We start from the raw sequence: 19108 nt of genomic DNA, 5'->3' as shown, positions 1-19108 counted from the left end.
CAATATTATATAGTTTTATTAATCAAGGTATGAATATAAAGAAGAGGGCAACCTCAAATTATAACTGTCCTAACCGATACAGTCAGGCTACTGAGTGGGAACTCTGCACATGGTCAAGGGCACTCTGGCACGGCCAGGGCGAAAACCTCCGAGGCGGCTTGGCCTCCCGAGAGCGCCACCCGCTCCCCAGCCAGCCTCTGCCCCGCCTCGCCCGGCTGTCCGGCGTCACAACGAGCCGAGCCGCGGCCGACAGCCAGAAGCGCCGGCGGGGAGGCGGCGGCCGACTGACTGACAAGCCGGGCCAGGCCCGGAGCGCGGCTGACCTTCCGCGATGGCGCTGCGGCAAACGCTGGGCAAGGGGCTGCGGCTGGGCCGGGGGCTGCTGTCGCGCTGGCTCGGCGGGGGGCCTCCCATTCCGGCTCCGCCGCCGCCTCGGGCCGTTCTCCTCCGCCAGCAGGCGCCTCTGCCGCCCGCCCGCGCGCCGGGCTTTCTACGCGAGGCCGCGGATCGCCTCGGCCTCCGGCGGATGCCGTTGCGGCAAGCGGCCGTCCGCCTCTCCGCTGGCCCTCACCACCGCCGACGCCTCGGCTTAGCCTTGAGCCTCGGGCTGGCGTTGCTGGAGCCGGCGCTGGCTGAGCAGCGGCAGGCGGACGAGGCCTGCAAGGACATCCAGGTGCGGGAGAGCGGACGAGGCCGCGTTGCCATGGCGACGGGGGGAGTTTGGGGCCTGTAGGAGAGTGGGCTGTCGTTGCCAACCTCCAGGTGGGGCTTGGTGATCTCCCGGAATTACAAGTGATCTCCAGGCGACATAAATCAGTTTCCCTGGACAAAATGGCAGCTTTGGAGGGTGGACTTTGCCACTAGGGTTGCCAGCTCCAAGTTGGGAAATTCCTGGAGATTTGGGGAGTGAAACCTGGAGAAAGCAGGGGTTGGGGAGGGAAAGGACCTCAGCATAGTATAATTCCATAGAGTCCACCCTCCAAAGCAGCCATTTTCTCCATGGGAACTGATCTCTGTGGCCTGGGGATCGGTTGTAATTCCAGGAGAGCTCCAGCTACCACCTGGAGGCTGGCAACGCTTTCTGCCACTGCGGCATTATACCCACTGAAGACCTTCCTAGGGCTGCCAAGATCTCTAGGCCTGGAGATCTTTTGGAATTACAGATGATCAGATTAGAGACAATTTGCCCCAGAGAAACTGATTGCTTTGGAGGGTGGGCTGTATGGCATTATACCCCACTGAGGTCCCACCAAACCCTGTCCTCTCTAGGCTCCATGCCTCAAATCTCGTGGATTTTCCAGTCCCAGAGTTGGCAACCGTACATTACATCGCATGTTGCGCTCCTTCCTTTCCACAAACCTCATCCTCCCGTAGACTCCATTCCAATTTTCCTGGAATTTCCAAACCCAGAGTTGGCAATCATAGTTGGGGCATTTACTGGAAACCTTCCTCCTCGGGAAAGGTCCCCCCAGTATTAATTGGCACACGTTTCCTATGGCCAAAGGGTAGGGGAATAATAATTTTAAAAGCCCTGCAGAATCAAGGTATCCCAGGCTAGGGGCCATCCAATCTTTCAAAATAAACCAATTGATAGGTTGCACCCTGTTTCCCAAAGCAGCTACCCAAGGGAAGACCATAATTAGATTTCTACTGGTTTTAAATCTTTGCAGATTTATAGATCCTATTACACTGTTTATTGAAATGTCCTGGAATTTGACTGTGCTAACTCACAGTATGTAATCCGCCTTGAATCTCAGTGAGAAAGGCAGACTATAAATAACATAAATAAAAAATAAATAAGCAAGGCTTGAAGTCAACAGCCCTACTTGGCTGTTTATCCCTAGCATTTGGGTAGTTGGAGGTAGACCGCCTCCAAACATGAAGGCTCCACTTCTCTCATGGTGAACAGCTTTTGATCCCCCAACTCCTGTAGTTAATATTTTTGGAACATTTGAGTTGACAAATCATAAAAAGGGACTCTGTTTATTTATTCAATACATGCAGTGTTACTGCTCCCCCCAACAGCTGGTATTCAGAGGTATACTGCCTTCAAACATGGAGGATCCATTTAACCATTTGGTGCCATGGGGAATTGGTGTTATATGAAGCAGCTAAGAGAATTAGCTGTATTCTGGAAGGTCCCACCTCCACCACACACTCCCTATGTGCCCTTACACAAGCCATGCACCCACCCCCTGCAAAATGGGTATGATAATGCTGGTATAACTTACAGAATTGTAAGGACAGAAAGTTAATGTGCATGAAGTGCTTTGAAAACTGAAAGCCATACATAGTATGGTGTAATGGCTAGAGAATCAGACCCAGGTTTGAATCCTCCATGAAAAAAGAGGAAAAAACTTAGCCTAACATGTAATGAATTTATGGAACTCTCTGCTACATTGGTGGCAATGGAGACCAATTTCTTAGATGGCTTTAGAAGGAAGAACTTTTTCACACTGCTTAAGGAACTGGCTGACACCAGATATGGTTACAGATACCAGGGTTTTTTTTTTTTAGAAAGAATATAGTAAAGATTAGACCTAGCTGTTATATGAGATAGCTCAGTGGAGCCTCCGTCTTCAGAGGCAGCATACCTCTGAGCCCCAGATGTTGGATCCTTAGGCCTAGGCTTAGCTTCTTTTTGCCTGTGTCACCTACCTCCGTCAAATACTTCAGAAAGCACATAATTGACTTATGGAATCCACTACACAAGCTACAGAGATGGCCGCTGTTTCAGATGGGTTTGGGAAGGGGACTGGAAAAATTAACGGACAGTAGAGTGCTCGATGGCTGTTTTGCATAATAAGTAGATAGAACCTCCATGTTCAGAGGCAGTGTATCTCTGAACGTAAGTTGGACAAGCAATAACAGGAGGGCTCTTGTTTTCATGTCCAGCTTGTGGATATCCCTGAAATATCTGGCTGGGTGGGATGTATCACCCTGGCCTGGGTCCATCTTGATACTTTCTGCCTGTAAGTTATGGCAAGGAAGATTGTGATGGGACAGGCCTTCCCCTTTGGCATCAGCTTTTTGGCACCAGCAGAGAGTTCATGGGGAAAAAAATACTATAAGCATAATTTATTTAACCTGCATCATCTGTTGTCGCTTCCCCACCCCCCAGACGATATTTATCCGGAGGAACGGGACCAAGAAAGACCCCTTGGGCTTATTCCGCCGGCAGGGTTTCAAACTGGAAGAGTACTCTATAGGCCAACCCATTGGTAAAGGCTGCAGTGCTGCCGTGTACGAAGCAACAATTCCTTTCTCCGCCTGTGACAAAGCAAACGAGGAACAAAACTCTGAAGATTGTGATTGTCGTGATGGTTCAGGCATCCAGGCCCTGGATGCTCGCCAAGCTCGCTACTGGAGAGCTGGCTTCCCACTGGCTATCAAGATGATGTGGAACATTTCGGTGAGGATCTGGCCTTGGGTTTGCTTCTTAGGAAAGTCTTTGAATGGAAAGTTTACTTCAGAAATCTCTGCTTTTAAAAAAGGTAGAAAGTAGGAAAAAAACTGGAGATAAGTCAAATTATGCATTAGTTAAGGCCTATCTAAAACGCATCCTAGGGAAGCCAGCCCAGTGTTGCTGCTAGGATGTGTGTTTTTTCTGTGATGGTTTGGGATGATCTGGAGAGAAGAAAATATAAAGAGCAACTTGATGTGGTGTAGTGATTAGAATGTTGGACTAAGATCTGAGAGACCCAGGTTCGAATTCCCACTCTGCCACAGTAGCTCAGTGGGTGACCTTGGGCCAGTCACTCTCTGCTAACCTACCTCACAGGGTTGTTGTAAAGATAAACTGCTGGAGTGGAGAATGATGTCAGCTGCTTTGGGTCACCATTGGGGAGAAAGGCAGGGTAGAAGTGAAGTAAATAGATAGGGAACAGAGCAATAGTCTTATGTAACTGATTCATCACCTACTGTGAACCCAAAAAGAATATCTGGAAAATTAGAGTCAGTGGCTAACGAATTATTCCACTTTATTTATTTAGATACTGTACCTTGCTGTTCTCCCCAGTGGGAATCCAAAGCAGCTTCCAACGTGTTTCTCACCTCCTCTGTCTTCTCACACCAACCTTGCAGAGTAGATTAAGCAGAGAGTGATGGCCCAAGGCCACCGAACAAGCTTGCATGGCAAAGTGGGATTTGCTACAGTGCACAGAGAATCTGATTCCAGACCCTTAAAATTCATAAGTTAATGTTCTTCATTTAGTTTCTTCTTATGCTCATGTTTTTTGTGTTGGTTGGTGGGGGCGGGGATACTAAATGGTGCATAAATCAAGAATTGTGGGTTTGATTCACACAAGAGAGAATGAAATCTCTCTTTGGGGGTCAAAATGGGGTGCCTTCTTCCAAAGAGAGCTTGTTCTCTCCATTCCTCTTCTTCTAGTGTGGAATTTCTTTGATCAGTTCCTGGTTACGATTTGTGGTGATAACTGAATTTTAAGAGATTTGGGGGTGGTTTACTTGCCTGCAAGCCCAGATTCTCAACCACATTTAAATCCTGGTTTAGAAACCCGGTTACTGAGAAAGTATCCGTAGTTAAGGCTCGCCACATTTAGACATCCTAACAAATTGCAGCTGGAATGAAAGCTTCCTAAATAAGGAAGTCTTCAGTCATGGATCCATGTGCAAGGGGAGGAGGAAGGAAGGCAGCTTGCGCATGGTGTGAAGTGCATTCACTTTGAACACATTTGAGGCTCAGCCGGTGTGAACAAATTAGGATTTGTTTGCGATGTCCTTGCGATGAGCCTCTACAGAATTCTGGTTGTCCATGTCCTGCAAAGTTTGCAAGAGCTGAGCAAGTCTGTTAACAATAGGTCATTTGGGAGGTCTTTCATTCACAGGGTCACAGGGTTGCCATAAGTTGGAATAATAATATAGTAATAATATTCGATTTATATACCGCCCTTCAGCATGACTTAACACCCACTCAGAGCCGTTTACAAAGTATGTTATTATTAGCCCCACAACAACAATCACCCTGTGAGGTGGGTGGGGCTGAGAGAGCTCTGAAAGAGCTGTGACTGGCCCAAGGTCACCCAGCTGGCTTCAAGTGGAGGAGTGAGGAATCAAACCCGTTTCTCCATATTAGAGTCCCGCGCTCTTAACCATTACACCAAACTGGCTCTGACTTGACAGAACATAACACTAAATTTTATCCCACTTCCGGTCCCCAAAATAGCTCCCAAAGCCACTTAAGGCAATTAAAAATCAATGCAAGTCTTGATCCAAATAAAGAAAGATGCTTGAAGAGGGGAGGGGGTTTGGAGCGAGGGCTCAGCCTATGTATAGTAGAAGGGATTTAGCTTAGGATAGATTGAATCTGAACCCAAAGAAACAAGTTCCTTCCGTTCCATTCTTGCTTGCCTAGGCTGGTTCCTCAAGCGAAGCCATCCTCCGCACCATGTCACAGGAGCTCGTTCCGGCCCGGGGCTCTGCGTTGTCTGGAGAATTCGGAGCTGTCACATGCCCCAGGTAGGATTGAACAATAGTCAACTTATACCCCAAATCATTTAAGTTCTGCATTGAGGGAAACAAAATGGTACTAAGGAAATGTCGACAGCTGCTCTCAATGAGCTAGTTCTGGATTTTTTTCTCAAAAAGATTCATGACTCCCAAAAGGTAATCTTCAAGAACTAGAAAGAGGTGTGTGTGGGGGGGTGTCATGGCTTCTGCAGCTGTACCATCTTGAAACAGTTACAGTCCTCCCCCACTCATCCCAGCACCAAAGGAGATTGGAGAAAGGTTTTGTATCTTCTCCCTGCAGTTATTCTGGAATGGGTGACTTACTGGTTTGCCTTCTAGGAGGCAAGAAGTGTTCTAGTTCAGGACTGGGTCAATTCCCAGAGGGAAGTTATTTGCATGGTTTCAGAGCTGCAGCTGCAAAGTTATGCAAATAACTTCCCAATGGGGATTCTTTAGGCTCAGGGAAAAGGCAGAGAGAGAGGAAGCAGGACCCGCCTTCCTCTTCCTATGTTGCCCTGTCAGCAAAGTAAGCTTCTCTGACTTATAAAGTGACAGTTTTGTGATTGATGTGTGACTCTGATTCGTCTGAGGAAGGGAACTTTGGCTCTCAGACCTTAAAAATCGAGTTGGTCTCTAAGAGTCTCTCTACACAAGACATCTTACACAGGAATGCTCAAGTGAAAGATCTCCTGTTGTGGATACACGTGCACTGCTAGGAAGGCAGAATATGAGACAACACAGAAAGTAAATCACTTGAGCGTCCCAGTGTAAGTTGTCTTGTGTAGAGAAACTCTCAGGAGCTACTGGACTCAGATCTTGCTTTTCTACTACAGACCAACACAGCCACCCACCTGAAATGATCTGATTAAAGTGGTAACCTGGAGGCTACTCGTAAACAAATGTATCCTGTAGCTTAGCCCTGGGAGGTTGTGGGCCTTGGAGGGTTCTCAGGCATGCCAACCCATCGGGGTTTGCAAATAGAAAAAAAAAATGCTGTCCCGGTGATAAATGAATCATCTTGAAACAGGAAACCTGGCTTTGGTAAGAAGCTGCTGGAGCCCCATCCAAACATCATCCAGGTGCTCCGAGCCTTCACATCTCGCGTCCCACTGCTCCCTGGCGCAACGGTAGACTACCCAGATGTTCTCCCTGCCACTCTGAATCCCTCTGGAATCGGACACAGCCGCACACTCTTCCTGGTGATGAAAAAGTAAGTCAAGAAGAGAGCAAGGTGGTGTGTGTTCAGCATGTCTGTAAGGGCACCAAGCTTCTAGCCGTCATGATTTTGAAGAACAGTTGAGCCTGTGCTTCCATGAAGAGTGAATCTGGATTGTGTCGGGCTGCACTGAGACCTACCTTCAAGTAGGAGCTAGTGCAGTGCTGTTTCCCCCCTGCCTTTACTCTTGTAAGGACATACACACAGATGCCATATCCAACATGTTGTATCCTCCCCGCAACCCTGTGCTTCAGGAAATCTGCCCCCCCCTCCCCACTGAGCACCTTCCATCATTCTCTGGGCAGAGATACATGTGCTTATTCCTGATTTCCCAGTTTCGGAGGTCAGGGTGTAAGGACAGCGTCCAAAAGTGAGGTGAGATAGAAACGTCTTCCCATTCAGCCAGGCTTGGGTTTTCATCTGCAGTGATCTTCCTTCTCACTTTTCCTGTTCAGCTATCCCTATACTCTGCGCCAGTATCTCCGCGAGAGGAATCCTGACGTCCGCCTGAGCACTATGATGATCCTGCAGTTACTGGAAGGGGTAGACCACCTCGTGCGACAAGGAGTGGCTCACAGGGATTTGAAGTCCGACAACATCCTTATCGAATTTGATCCTGGTACGTTCCTGTTTCCTGCTCCCTGAAACAACTCCACCCATTCACCTTTGCTGCCCCCTATCTGGGCAGCTCCCTTCTGGAACATCTGAGTGCAGCAAAGCTTCTTGCAAATCCCTCCTTTAAGCCCACCTTTTCCATAGAGTTTTCTGCCATAGTTCCTCAGTCTCTTTGCTCACATGAACTCCTCCCTCTCCATGCCTTTCATTCTCCTGCATCTCTTGTTCTCCTCACTGTTTGTTTCACATTGGAAGCTTCTTGGGGCAAGAGCCTGTCTGTACAATGTATTAGCAGAGTTGCAGTGTTTACAAGGAAGAGTGTGTGGGTGTAGGAGCTTTGCTTGGCTGGTGTGCATGAGAGAGAAGATAACAAAACTTACACTTGCTTAGTTACGGTTTAGAAAAGAAATGAGAGTTCTTTATTGTAGGAACTCCATACTTGATAGGAAAGAGGATAGATTATCTTTCTGTCTAATCTTAAGGATGGCACTGGATGGTAGGATGAGTCCTCATCCATCGTGCAAGATGGTAATCCGTCTTGAGTCTCAGTGAGAAAGGTGGAATATAAATGACATAAATAAATAAACAAATAAATAAATAAATAGTGAGGAGAGAAGGAGATTGTGATAAAGAGAGGGACGGTCTCTCTACACAAGACATCTGAAACGTGAAGAACATGTGTTGGGAGATGCAATAGTAGCCAGGAAGGGTGGTTTAAAAAGACAGAGCTGGCAGCAGGGCAAACACTTTTCTATACACTGGAGCTGTGTGAAGGGGCTGTGAAACTTCAGCCTATTACAACCTCTCCAGGTCCAAGCCCAACTCTGGAAGGCAGCTCCAGCCCATTTCCATTCCTTGCTGCCCTCTGATTGTGATCCCACACAGTTTTAGACTAGAGAGGTGAAATTAACAGAGCCTTAGGGGAGGCAAACATGAAATTAACTAACCCTCTGAGGAGTGATCTCCGCTGGCTCTGTCTCTTAAAACTATGCTTTCCGGCTAACAATGCTTCTCCCTATACTTGACCAACACACACCAAGGTGAGAGAGACTTGAATATGAGATGTCATGAGGAGGAAGTCCTGAGAATAGCAATCCACACGTCAAAGGATATAGCCAGGGTATTGAACTGTTGTTTAAAATAAAATATATTTTTTTTAAAAAAAGGATATAGCCCGAGTAGTAAATTACAAAGAGTAAACAGATCCATGTCCTCGCTGTAATTCTAACTTTCTGGTTTGTCCCCCTCTAAAACCTGAAAAGGGGACAGCATTAGTCTTCCTCCTCCAACATCACATATACTGCTGGGGTGGTATAATCTTGGAAGTCAAACAAAGCCCCAAACCCTGGCAAATACGTTTGCCATAGGTTTTCATTTTCCCAAGATCTCTCAGAGCTATAATAGCAGGCCTCAAGTCTGAGAGTAAATAGTTAGAGAGAGCACGCGTTTTTCCAGGTCAGTCATGAAACCTAGCAAAGCAGACAGGCTTCCCCCTTGATGCCCGGTTTTTAGCTTAGCATCAGGACTCTTTTCAGGGCATTTGAGGCTGCCCAGAAATGAGGCTGGGTAAGCCAGCTTCTGCAGGCTGTGGATTTTGCATGCAAATTTGAGTGCAAAGAGAGCTGCTGTAGCATAGTGGTTAAGTGGTTGAGCTGCGAATCAGCACTCGGCTAGTTCGAATCCCACTTCTACCATGATCGCAGTAGGTGGCTTTGGGTGAGCCTCTTCTCTTAGGCCCGGCTCCCCAGCTGTACTGCGGGGATAATAACAACACAGGCTTTGTTCACAGCTCTGAGTGGGGCACTAATCTGTCTAGAAAAGTGGCATATAAGCACAGTTAACATAATGGTCATTAAATTTTAAGGGTGGCAGAGCAGGGAAGATTTCAGTTAGCTGCCTTGATCCAAAGCAAAAGCCAAACACAAAAGCCACGGAATACCTTTTATTGTGATCGACCAACGCTATATAACAAAATGGTATGCAAGCTTCTGAGTTCTCCAGAACTCTTCATCAGGTTGGATTTTGCGAAAAAGAGGGTGAGAGAGCAAGATGTTTCAGGCTTTGATAAGATAGGGAGGCAACAGACCCAAACTTCCTTTAATGAACAATGCTGATTGAACTAGAGCCCACCAGGAGCACAAAAACTGTGGAGGGGGATTTTCACCATAATGCCTTGGGCGGGCCATGCAGATATGGGATGGGATGTGTCTTAGGGATGGATTGGGCTGGTGGTCTTTGTGGAAATTGTAGGATTTGAATACACCCTGACCTGGATAGCCCAGGTGAGCCTGATCTCGTCAGATCTCAGAATAATAATAATAATAATAACATTTGATTTATATACCACCCTTCAGGACAACTTAATGCCCACTCAGAGCGGTTTACAAAGTATGTTATTATTACCCCACAACAATCACCCTGTGAGGTGGGTGGGGCTGAGAGAGCTCTGAGAGAGCTGTGACTCGTCCAAGGTCACCCAGGTGGCTTCAAGTGGAGGAGTGGGGAATCAAACCCGGCTCTCCAGATTAGAGTCCCGTGCTCTTAACCACTACACCAAACTGGCTGCTAAGCAGGGTTGGCCTTGGTCAGTAATTGGATGGGAGACCTCCAACGAAGACCAGGGTTGCAGAGGCAGGCGATGGCAAACCACCTCTGTTAGTCTCTTGCCATAAAAACCCCACCAGGGGTCGCCATAAGTCAACTCTGACTTGAGGGCACTCTCCACCACTCCAGGATTCAAATACAGACAAGCAATAGTAGAGAAGACCCGACCGGCCTGACCTCTCGATCTGACCTCTTATTTCAGCCCCCAACGGTGTCAGATTTGAAGCTGTATTTTCTTCCAGCCCCTAATCTCTGCTAGCTGCGGTTTCCCTAGCTGCACAGCAGCTGTCTTAGAAGTCCTGCAGTGCAAATAGGCCAATAACTCAGAGCTTCAGGGTTATTAAGCATTAAGCGATAACCAGTGCAAAAGAAACAGTCTGTTAAAGCCCAAAGCACTTTTGGCCGTGTTATTTTCGGCTGCCAGCCTCAGTAAGTGAGGTTTTAATTACCAGAGTCATCTCTCAGCCTGACGGAGACTCGAATGGACAGGCAACAAGGAAGAGCAGTCAGGGGTAAGTAATTAACAGCCCCGCAGATGGTGGCCCCAATTGGCCCTGCTTCTTTTAAAAAATGCTCTTTAGTGTGATGATGAAAGCCACTAGAAAAGATTCTAACTCGGGCTTTCTTCTACATATCCCTGACAGCACTGTACAAGTGTGGGGTTTTGTTGCAGAATTCAGCGCCCCAAGAATCTCAGTGTTCCTCTTTCTTTTTTTTTCAAGCAAGTTTCTAGTCCATGTGGTTACAGAAAGAAGCTTGGTACCTTGTAGGCTCTCTGGGTGTTTAACAGTCATAGAAATAAATGATGCCAAAATAGACAGACAGGGTTCAATTACAGAATTTGGCTTGGGGGGAGGGGGGGGAGAAGTTTTGGTTCCCCTGATATAGGCATTGATTATCAACACCACAAATGATAACCAAGGCAGGTTGCCTGCCTTTATTCTATGAAGGGTTTGGATTCCTGACAGTGACTGCCACGTAATCCAAGTTTTTAACCCTCATTCATAACATGATGGCCCAGTCTACCTGGATTGCTGTGCCGAAAAAAGGGTCCGGCCTTCAGGCAGTGGAGTTTTTGTGGCTGGCATGCCTACTTTACTTTACTTGAGGCAAGATGGGGCACACCCTGATTTTTTAATCTCTCAGGGACCAGCAAAGGGGGCAGGGAACTCTGTTTATCTATGAAATGGTCTGTGCAAGAATTCTGTGCGGTTCAAAAGCTTGCGTATTCTTGTAGAGAAGAATGGAAATCAAATATGTATTATTGTTAGGAAGACCTAACATGAGATGTGTTGATTCAATACAGGCGGCCATGGCCTATAATTTGCAAGACCTGAGCAAGTCTGTCAATGATAGTATGTTTGGTGGTCATTAATTTCAAGGGTTTCCTTTAAGTCGGAAGCAGTTTGATGGCATGTAACACACACACGACCATATGTCATCATTGGTAAGCAAACATTTGGAGAGCAGTGTTCTGTTAAAGACTCCTCCACAGCCTCCACTGAACTCATGTGCTCCTGCGTTGCTCCCAAAAATCTTAGTGGGACTTGCATGGGAAACCGGTTTCCAGAGGGAGTGCCCTGAGAGCCAGTTTGGTGTAGTGGTTAAAAGTGCAGAACTCTAATCTGGAGAGCCAGGTTTGATTCCTCACTCCTCCACTTGAAGCCCAAGGTCACTGGGTGACCTTGGGCTAGTCACAGCACTCTGGAGCTCTCTCAGCCCCACCCACCTCACAGGGTGTTTTGTTGTGGGGATAATAATGACAAACTTTGTAAACTGCTCTGAGTGGGCATTAAGTTGTCCTGAAGGGCGGTATATAAATCAAATATTATTATTATTATTATTATTCTAAGGCAAAATCTGTGTGCCCAGCTGCCCTGTGCGCCTGCCTGGAAATCAGTTCTGTTCTCTTTCCATTGCTTGCAGCGGGATGTCCGTGGCTGGTGATCACAGATTTCGGCTGCTGTTTGGCTGATGACAAAATTGGTTTGAAATTGCCTTTTACCAGCTGGTACGTGGATCGTGGTGGCAACAGCTGCCTCATGGCACCGGAGGTAAATTCTTCCTCTCTTCGGGGCTGCTTATGGGGACCCAGCACCTCTGCACACCATGCTGCAGTGTAGGCTTCTAGGAACGGAATGGGGCTTGATGGGTGACACAGACACAGGCTGAAGCAAGTAAGTAAATTGGAAGCTTCAGAGATAGCTGGTGTCCTTCCTTGGCTGTTGGATACCTTCAGGGCAATGTGTGGAGGCAGCAGAGACTGAAGCTGAAGGTCCATGCTAGAGCTGGTATGAGAAGGACAACAAGGGGCAAGAAGGATGTTGGTTAGCCACAGGAGCTGCTGGACTTGAATGCCTGCCAGGCAGGTGACTTATTTCACCAACCGCCTGGCCTTAGGTTTATGATATTATGCATGCGGTAGAGAGAGTGGACAGAGAGGATGTTCCCCTCTCCCCAAGTACTAGAACTCGAGGGTATCCAATGAAGCTGATGGGCAGTAGATCCAGGACGGACAAAAGGGAAGAGTGATTCAGATGTAGAATTAGCTGCCAAAGGATGCAGTGACAGCCACAGGCATAGGCAGCTTTAAAAGGGGATTGGACAGTGTTACGACCTTTACTTTCTTTTGGGTAGATTTTGCCTTTAATCTTTCCCTTAACACCCTCTGGGTAGTTTGCTGCCACCAGGAATATTATATTCCAAGATATTTTATTTAAGTTTTCCTTTTTGTAACGTGCCTAAGCGTCAGGCTCCTTCGTGGTTCTATGTGGCCGTGAGGATAGGAATAGGATATAGCAATGACAGCTACTCTGGGATATAACAAAACAAAATAAACTTTTATTTGGTCAAGAAGCGTATCGGTTTCATAAAAGTAGTTCTCAGTTCTTAAATTTACTTCATTTAAACTCATTCATACAGATCTCTTCTACGGCTTCACACACAGTTAGCCTCTTTCTCTGACTCAACATTTCTACCACGGAAATGCTTAAAACTCCTCAGGCAGCACACAGCCAGCCTCTCTTTCTCTAACTCCTATCACAGAAATATTAAACCTGCTCAGGCAGCACACGGCTGGCCTCTCTTTCCCTGACTGAGTGTCCTTTCACAAACATGCTCAGATCAGGTTCCACACAGGTTATATTTCTCTCATAAACACTTCCACATACTCAGGCAGCACACAGCTAGCCTGCTTTCTTCTGACTCCAACCTTGCTTTCCTCACTCTCAGTCTAAACTGCCTTCACTCCGCCCACACTCTCAGTCATCAACCAGTCATATCACTCACTCATCCCTCTCTTTCAACCCCCACTCTTCACATACCTCACACCAAGCATTTAAAGATACATGCACACATTTACTTGAAATCATTACAGACAGAGTTGTGGAGGAGAGGTCTATCAGTGGCACCTAGCAGTGATGATTAAAGGGAACCTCCACATTCAGAGGCAGGCAACCTCTAAATACCAGTGCCGGGAGGTTGGTCTTGACCTCTATGGCCTATTATTTGCCCTCCAGAGGAACTGGTTGGCCACTGTGTGAGACAGGATGCTGGACTAGATGGACAACTGGTCCAATCCAGCAGGGCATGTCTTATGTTCTTGGGGGGGGGGGTGAGATTCAAGGCTGCCTCAATGCCCCACCCCTCCGTCGCCTAATGAGGCTCTCTTAAAGAAGCTGCACTCTGAGTTGGAGGCAAGGGAGAGACAGTGTGCCATGTAGTGGTTGCGGTGTTGTCCTTGGATCTGTGAGCCCCCAGTTCAAATCCCCGCATTGCCACAGTAGCTTGCTGGCTGATCTTGGGCTGGCCGTGCTCTCTCAGCTTAAGGGTAGTGGAGAGGATAAAATGGAGGAGAGGAGGAGGATGTCATAAGCCGCTTTGGGACTCCATGGGGGAGAAAAGTGGTGTAAATAAATAAAGACTGGCAAATCGGGGAAGCTTCGGGGGCTCAGGTTGACAATGGGATGATGGCGGTCTTGACTGCTGGTTGCTTGGTCCTCCTTGGATAGGGGAGTTCCTTCCATGCTGGAGTCCATCATCCCCACGTGGAGATTAGGAGCTCATGAGACCCTGAGAGGTCCCTGATTCCATTTCCTCCTGGGACATGACAATGTCCTCTTTGAGTCTGGGTCATTAGTTGGGTTCAGACAGATCCCAGGTTACATCAGAACTGAGTTTCTGTTCTTCGTTCCATTTGTACATTCCCTCCCTTTGCCTTTTCCCTCTGCAGGTGCTCACAGCTTCCCCCGGTCCAGGCGTTGTGATCGATTACACCAAAACAGACGTCTGGGCAGTTGGAGCGATCGCATACGAAATCCTTGGGGCACGTAACCCTTTCTACGGCAACGGGGAATCATCCCTTGAAAGCAGGAGCTACCGTGAGGAGGAGCTGCCGCCCTTGCCAGAGAGGACGCCCCTTGAAGTTAGGAAGGTTGTCAGGGCGCTGCTTTGCCGAGACCCCAAGAAGGTGAGAATGCTTTCTTGGAGCACTTCCAGGTGCCCCCATTCTCAGCAAGGGTTGCACCAATCCAGAAGCACTCTGATCCCCAGATAGCATAAGGGGCTAGAGCCTGGCGCCTGCTTGCTTCTCCCCCAAAGGAAAGTCCTGGCTTTCCTCCACCTCACTTCAACAGAAGGTGATTCAAATGACCCCTTTGCATCTGTAGAGATCACCCATTCAGAAACTGCTGCCTCCATCATAGGAGGATGCTTATCTTTGAACCTCCCGGCCATTTGTGATCAACCCAGCCACCTGGCAGCCATTTTGTGTGTAACCACAAGCCCACACACACCTTGGCAGCCAATTTATGATGGCATCCACTTCTAAAAATCCAGAAGGGCCCACAGGCTCAACAAGATTAGGGATCCCTGGGCTAGAGATTTGCTCCCATGACCGTTCTGTATTGTAGAGCCCTTTTAATACAAACTATAGCAATAGTTTGTAATAGTCTTTGGAGCAGGCTGGGCCATCAGATGTATGTTGCGGTGCCCCACGTGATAAGCATGCATCTCTGAAACTGGTCCTTCATAGTGATCTCCAGCAGTGTTCTCTGTTAGGGAATTTCTATGACTCCTATTCTAAAAGACCTATGTATGAGCATTTATTGGAGTTGACCTGTTGCACAGAAGGCAAAAGTTATTATTTGTAAGCAGATTCCTTCTGACACTGCGGTTAAGTAAGGTTAGAAAGCCCTATTGTAAGGACAGTATCGCTCTTGTTTTGACTTTGTACTCAAGAATTTAGCTTGGATAAGCAGCACCCTCTCGGGAAGACACCCCAAATTCCTGTGTGGCACCAGACATGGAGCATGTTTATACTACAGAGAGAGTTTACTGTCTTGTCAATCAGACTTGTTTTGTGTCATGTCTCTTGAAGAATTTGATCCTGAAGAATTGTATCTAGTTTTGTATAACATTTTTTATCTCTTTTCTGTAAACAGTTAACTTTGGAAAGTATATAAGATTCTCTGCTATGGCTGATATTTATGCATGTGTCGGAACATGGCACTGCATCTGGGTTTTATTGTAAATAAAACTCATTAATCTTTATGGATCACTATTTTTGTAAATTGATTACTTGTGAGTGACAGCTGTTGGGAAATGTAATCTGAACGCAGAGTACTTTTAAAGAAATTTCCCCCTTAACATTCCCAAATGGAGTGCATTTGCAGTCAGAGGCCAGAAAACAGCATAGCACAGATGCCTGCCTGAAAAATGTTAGAGATTTTTATTCCTCCCTTTCTCGCCGCCCCCCACCCCCCCCCCAGCTCAGTGCAGCATGCATTGTTCTCCTCCTCGTTATCCTCCCAGCAACCGCCCCTGTGAGGTAGGTTAGACTGAAAGAGAGGGACTGGCCCAAAGTTACCCAGTGAGCCTGATGACCAAGTGGGGAACTTGATTCTGGGTCTCCCCGATTGCAGTCCAGCAACCCTATCCACTACTCCCGCAATTTCAGTTCAGCCCATTCATGCTCCATTTCTCTTCCTCTTCCAGAGACTCTCGGCCAGAGTTGCGGCCAACATATTTCATCTGAGCCTGTGGGGTGAAGGTATTCTCAGCCTCAAGGACCTGAGACTCGACAAGATGATTGGCTGGCTTCTTCACCAATCAGCGGCCACCTTGTTGATGGATGGACTTGGAGACGGAAACCGGGTCGAAACCAAGCTGAAGAAATGCTTCTTGGCGAACCTGGAGTACGAAGATCTCTGGGAGGCAGCTGCCTTGCTTCACTCCTGGAGAAAAGTTGGGACAGGACGAGCTGCCATCTGCTTCTCTTGAGCCTTCGGTGTACTTTCTTGATGTTCCACTAAAAGCACTTAGCTAGACACAGCTCCCTTTCTTTTGCAAGCCTAGACATACTTTAGGCGAAAAGCAGCTTCCAAGAAGTGAAGTATTTTAGGTGCAGGTTAGGTAAGGAGCAGGTTAGGTTTATCTGCAGAAATCGTCACCATCTCTGCTACTGTTAGCTTTCAAAGAAACGGGGTGATTTGTTTGCTGTTGCTGCTTTTAAACCAGAGTCTCTTTATTTTCTTTTTGAATGGAAGTCATAGTTCAAGAGTGTCTGTGGAGCAGTGATGATAACAAAACTGTGCAGTTGTGCTTTATTCTAAAGATGAATTTGTTTCCACAAACAGAAAGAAATCAAAAATCTCACTTAGGCATCTGAATATTGTCTATCCGTTTTGGTGCATTCACATACCATTGTTTTTCCCAGGATTCATTTCTGAAGTACTGAATCCTGCACGGATTTGATCAATGCTGTTTACAAAGTCGTTCCTTTTGAAAAAGGAATCTCGCTTTCCCAAGAGCAGACCCCGTCCAAAAGGGTGGATCGACTGGCTTAGAAGAGATCCTTACCAGCCCACCTGCTTATGAGTAGGCGCTGCATTCCAGTTCTGGCTCATAAGTAGATCGCTGACTAGGAAGATTCTTTCCACCCTCACACTTGAAATAGGGCCTTTCCTAATTAGCTGGTTTGCACCCTGAAAAGAAAATAAGATCTGCCATTTGGAGGGGATTTCATCCAAGTGGGTGGCTGCAGCCAGCTGATCAACTCATGAGTAAGGTTCTTCCTTCTCATGAGACAGACGGGGCTGTTTACTCATTATTCTGCTTTTTGCAGGTGCGAAGGAGAAGGCTTTCTGGCTGAGGAGGGCGAACTGATCTGTCTCTCCTTGCCTCTGAAAAAACAAACTGTTGAATGTATGCCCTTATTCAGTGGTTAATGTAGGTATTTAAATTTATATTTCTTCATGGAACCCCCAAGAGATGTTATCACAACAGCGTTTCAGAACTGCTTTGAAATAATAAGAGGAAAGTTGAGCGGCGTCAGAAATCCCAAAACTGCTCTGCCCAATTGATTTCTGGGTTGCAACGCTGACCATTTTTCTGCCATACCTACTTGGGAAGTCAGTTCATGTGATGACTGCAGCTGCCACTTGGTAGCCTGGTGGTGCCATGTGCCAGGAGAGTTGGGCACATTTACCCTTGGGATCCTTCTCACTTCAGCTGATGGCATGATTGGATGCTCAGGTCTTCAGGAAAGGATAGAAGAGAAGAGATCAGAAGAAAGAAATGGGAAAGCCAGCGTTGAGTAGAGAATATTCTGCTAAACTTGGGCATTGTGCCAGGTTTACAGAATAATTTCTCATCCTGAGAGGATATCGAGGTGTTGTTCTACAGATGACTGACTTTAGAGTCTTGCTTCTGTTTATGGTCTTGTTAAAGTAGAACTTATAGTTCATGAACTGTAAAGTGTTTTATTGCCAGTTGTTGGAGAAGTTAATTATTTCAGCCTTTTGGCTCAATAAAACGTCCCATTCTCTTGCGCTTGAGAGGATTTCAGCGTTCTGTTTTGCAATTAGAACTTCATGCCCTGAAGGAGGGCAGATTCTGGGGCACACCCCAGGCTGAGTCCCACCTCTGCTTCTCTTGAACATAGACAGCCTTCCTCAATAGATGAGAGGGTTACCATGTTTTAGTGGGTACATCAAAGAAAAGACTGGGAATTCTGGGACACCCTGACACAAAGTTCTAGAACCTTATGGCAAACCTCTGTGTTTTCCTGTCTGATTTGTTACCGTCAGAAGTACGGGAGTTGAATGTGGCCACTTATTTTCCTTTGCTTTGTTTATTCAAATGTTGTTTTGGTTTAATTCAGAACCTTTTGCCCGTTTAAGAGCACCGTCCTTAAATAAATAACTTCCTTAAATAATGCCGTAGTGCTTTAGGAATAGTAATGAGAGGGTTTTTTTTCCAGAATCATTTAAACATTGACAAATTTCTCCTGAACCAAGAGGTTAGTTGGGGGACAGAGTTTGGAACTAGCCCTTCCACTTTTGGGGCGGGGGCGGGAAATACCTGACACCCCAGCTTTTTAAAAAAAATAATGTTCTAAAATCAGCTCCAATTTTTTAATTGGCAGCTGCAGTGTCACAAATTTAAAAGCCTTTTTAAAAAAAAGAGACTTAAGTAAGGAAACCAGTACTCCAGGTGGGACAGTCAATCCACCAGTCCCACCCAGGCTGTGACCTTATGCTTCAGGTAGGGGGGGTGTTTTGGGGTTTCTGTGCAGATGCTTCATTGCATGGCTATATATAGTATGAACACACACACACACACACACACACACACACTTCTGTACTGGGGACAGAATTCAGCTGCCAGAGAATCTCAACTTTCATTTAAAATCAAGTTATAAAGTCAAAAAACAAAAGCGTGTGCTTTGTGAGAAGGAAGGGGCATTGCAGAATCTTTATGGTAGTTTTGCTACCCATGGGAAGGGATCTTTGTCCCTTCCCAAGGGTAGCAAAAGGAAGATAAACTTAGCAGATTTTTGAAGTTTTCTTTGTCTACGTTACATGGGTCATACACATGGCAGAATTCAGATTATTTTATTTTTGGTACTTAAAAATGAATATACATGACCCTGGCTAACTGTACCTGGTAAATCAAGTTGACTGTTTTCCCTGGATGTAAACATGGATTTCCTTTTTTACTTCTCAGAAACACAAATAATTCTTCCTATATGTTGGGAAAGCCACTTTATAAAATCCAAAACTACAGTTTCTGCATGTGAGGAACGATTATACGGATTGCAGGTTGGTTTGCAGAAAGGTCCTAAATCAGGGGCCGTGCAATACCTTTTATTAGGCTCCACTAAAATGTCACAAAACTGTTGTGTGCGCTTTTGAGTTATCCAGA

General features: G+C 46.5%; 1 protein-coding gene across 1 annotated transcript; it reads left to right on the top strand.

Moving 5' to 3' along the window:
* The first annotated feature begins 223 nt into the window (after window positions 1–223).
* On the top strand, window positions 224–17739 carry PINK1 (PTEN induced kinase 1). Its single transcript, XM_055002019.1, has 8 exons — window positions 224–673; window positions 3122–3412; window positions 5375–5478; window positions 6497–6679; window positions 7141–7304; window positions 11831–11958; window positions 14136–14372; window positions 15899–17739. The coding sequence occupies exons 1-8, from the start codon at window positions 332–334 to the stop codon at window positions 16181–16183; spliced, it is 1734 nt and encodes a 577-aa protein (XP_054857994.1). The 5' UTR covers window positions 224–331; the 3' UTR covers window positions 16184–17739.
* Window positions 17740–19108: the final 1369 nt, after the last annotated feature.

The sequence above is a fragment of the Eublepharis macularius genome, chromosome 17 (genome assembly GCF_028583425.1).
Source record: "Eublepharis macularius isolate TG4126 chromosome 17, MPM_Emac_v1.0, whole genome shotgun sequence".
In the NCBI taxonomy this organism is placed as follows: domain Eukaryota; kingdom Metazoa; phylum Chordata; class Lepidosauria; order Squamata; family Eublepharidae; genus Eublepharis; species Eublepharis macularius.
Note: the sequence above shows the minus strand (reverse complement) of the source record. Positions and strands in the feature narration are given on the sequence as shown.

Bases quoted from the DNA above. Each gene is read 5' to 3' on its own strand.
- PINK1 (XM_055002019.1), top strand. From the start codon at position 332: ATGGCGCTGCGGCAAACGCTGGGCAAGGGGCTGCGGCTGGGCCGGGGG. The intron at 674-3,121 runs GTGCGGGAGAGC...CCCACCCCCCAG, and splicing joins AGGCCTGCAAGGACATCCAG to ACGATATTTATCCGGAGGAA. The intron at 6,680-7,140 runs GTAAGTCAAGAA...TTTCCTGTTCAG, and splicing joins CTCTTCCTGGTGATGAAAAA to CTATCCCTATACTCTGCGCC.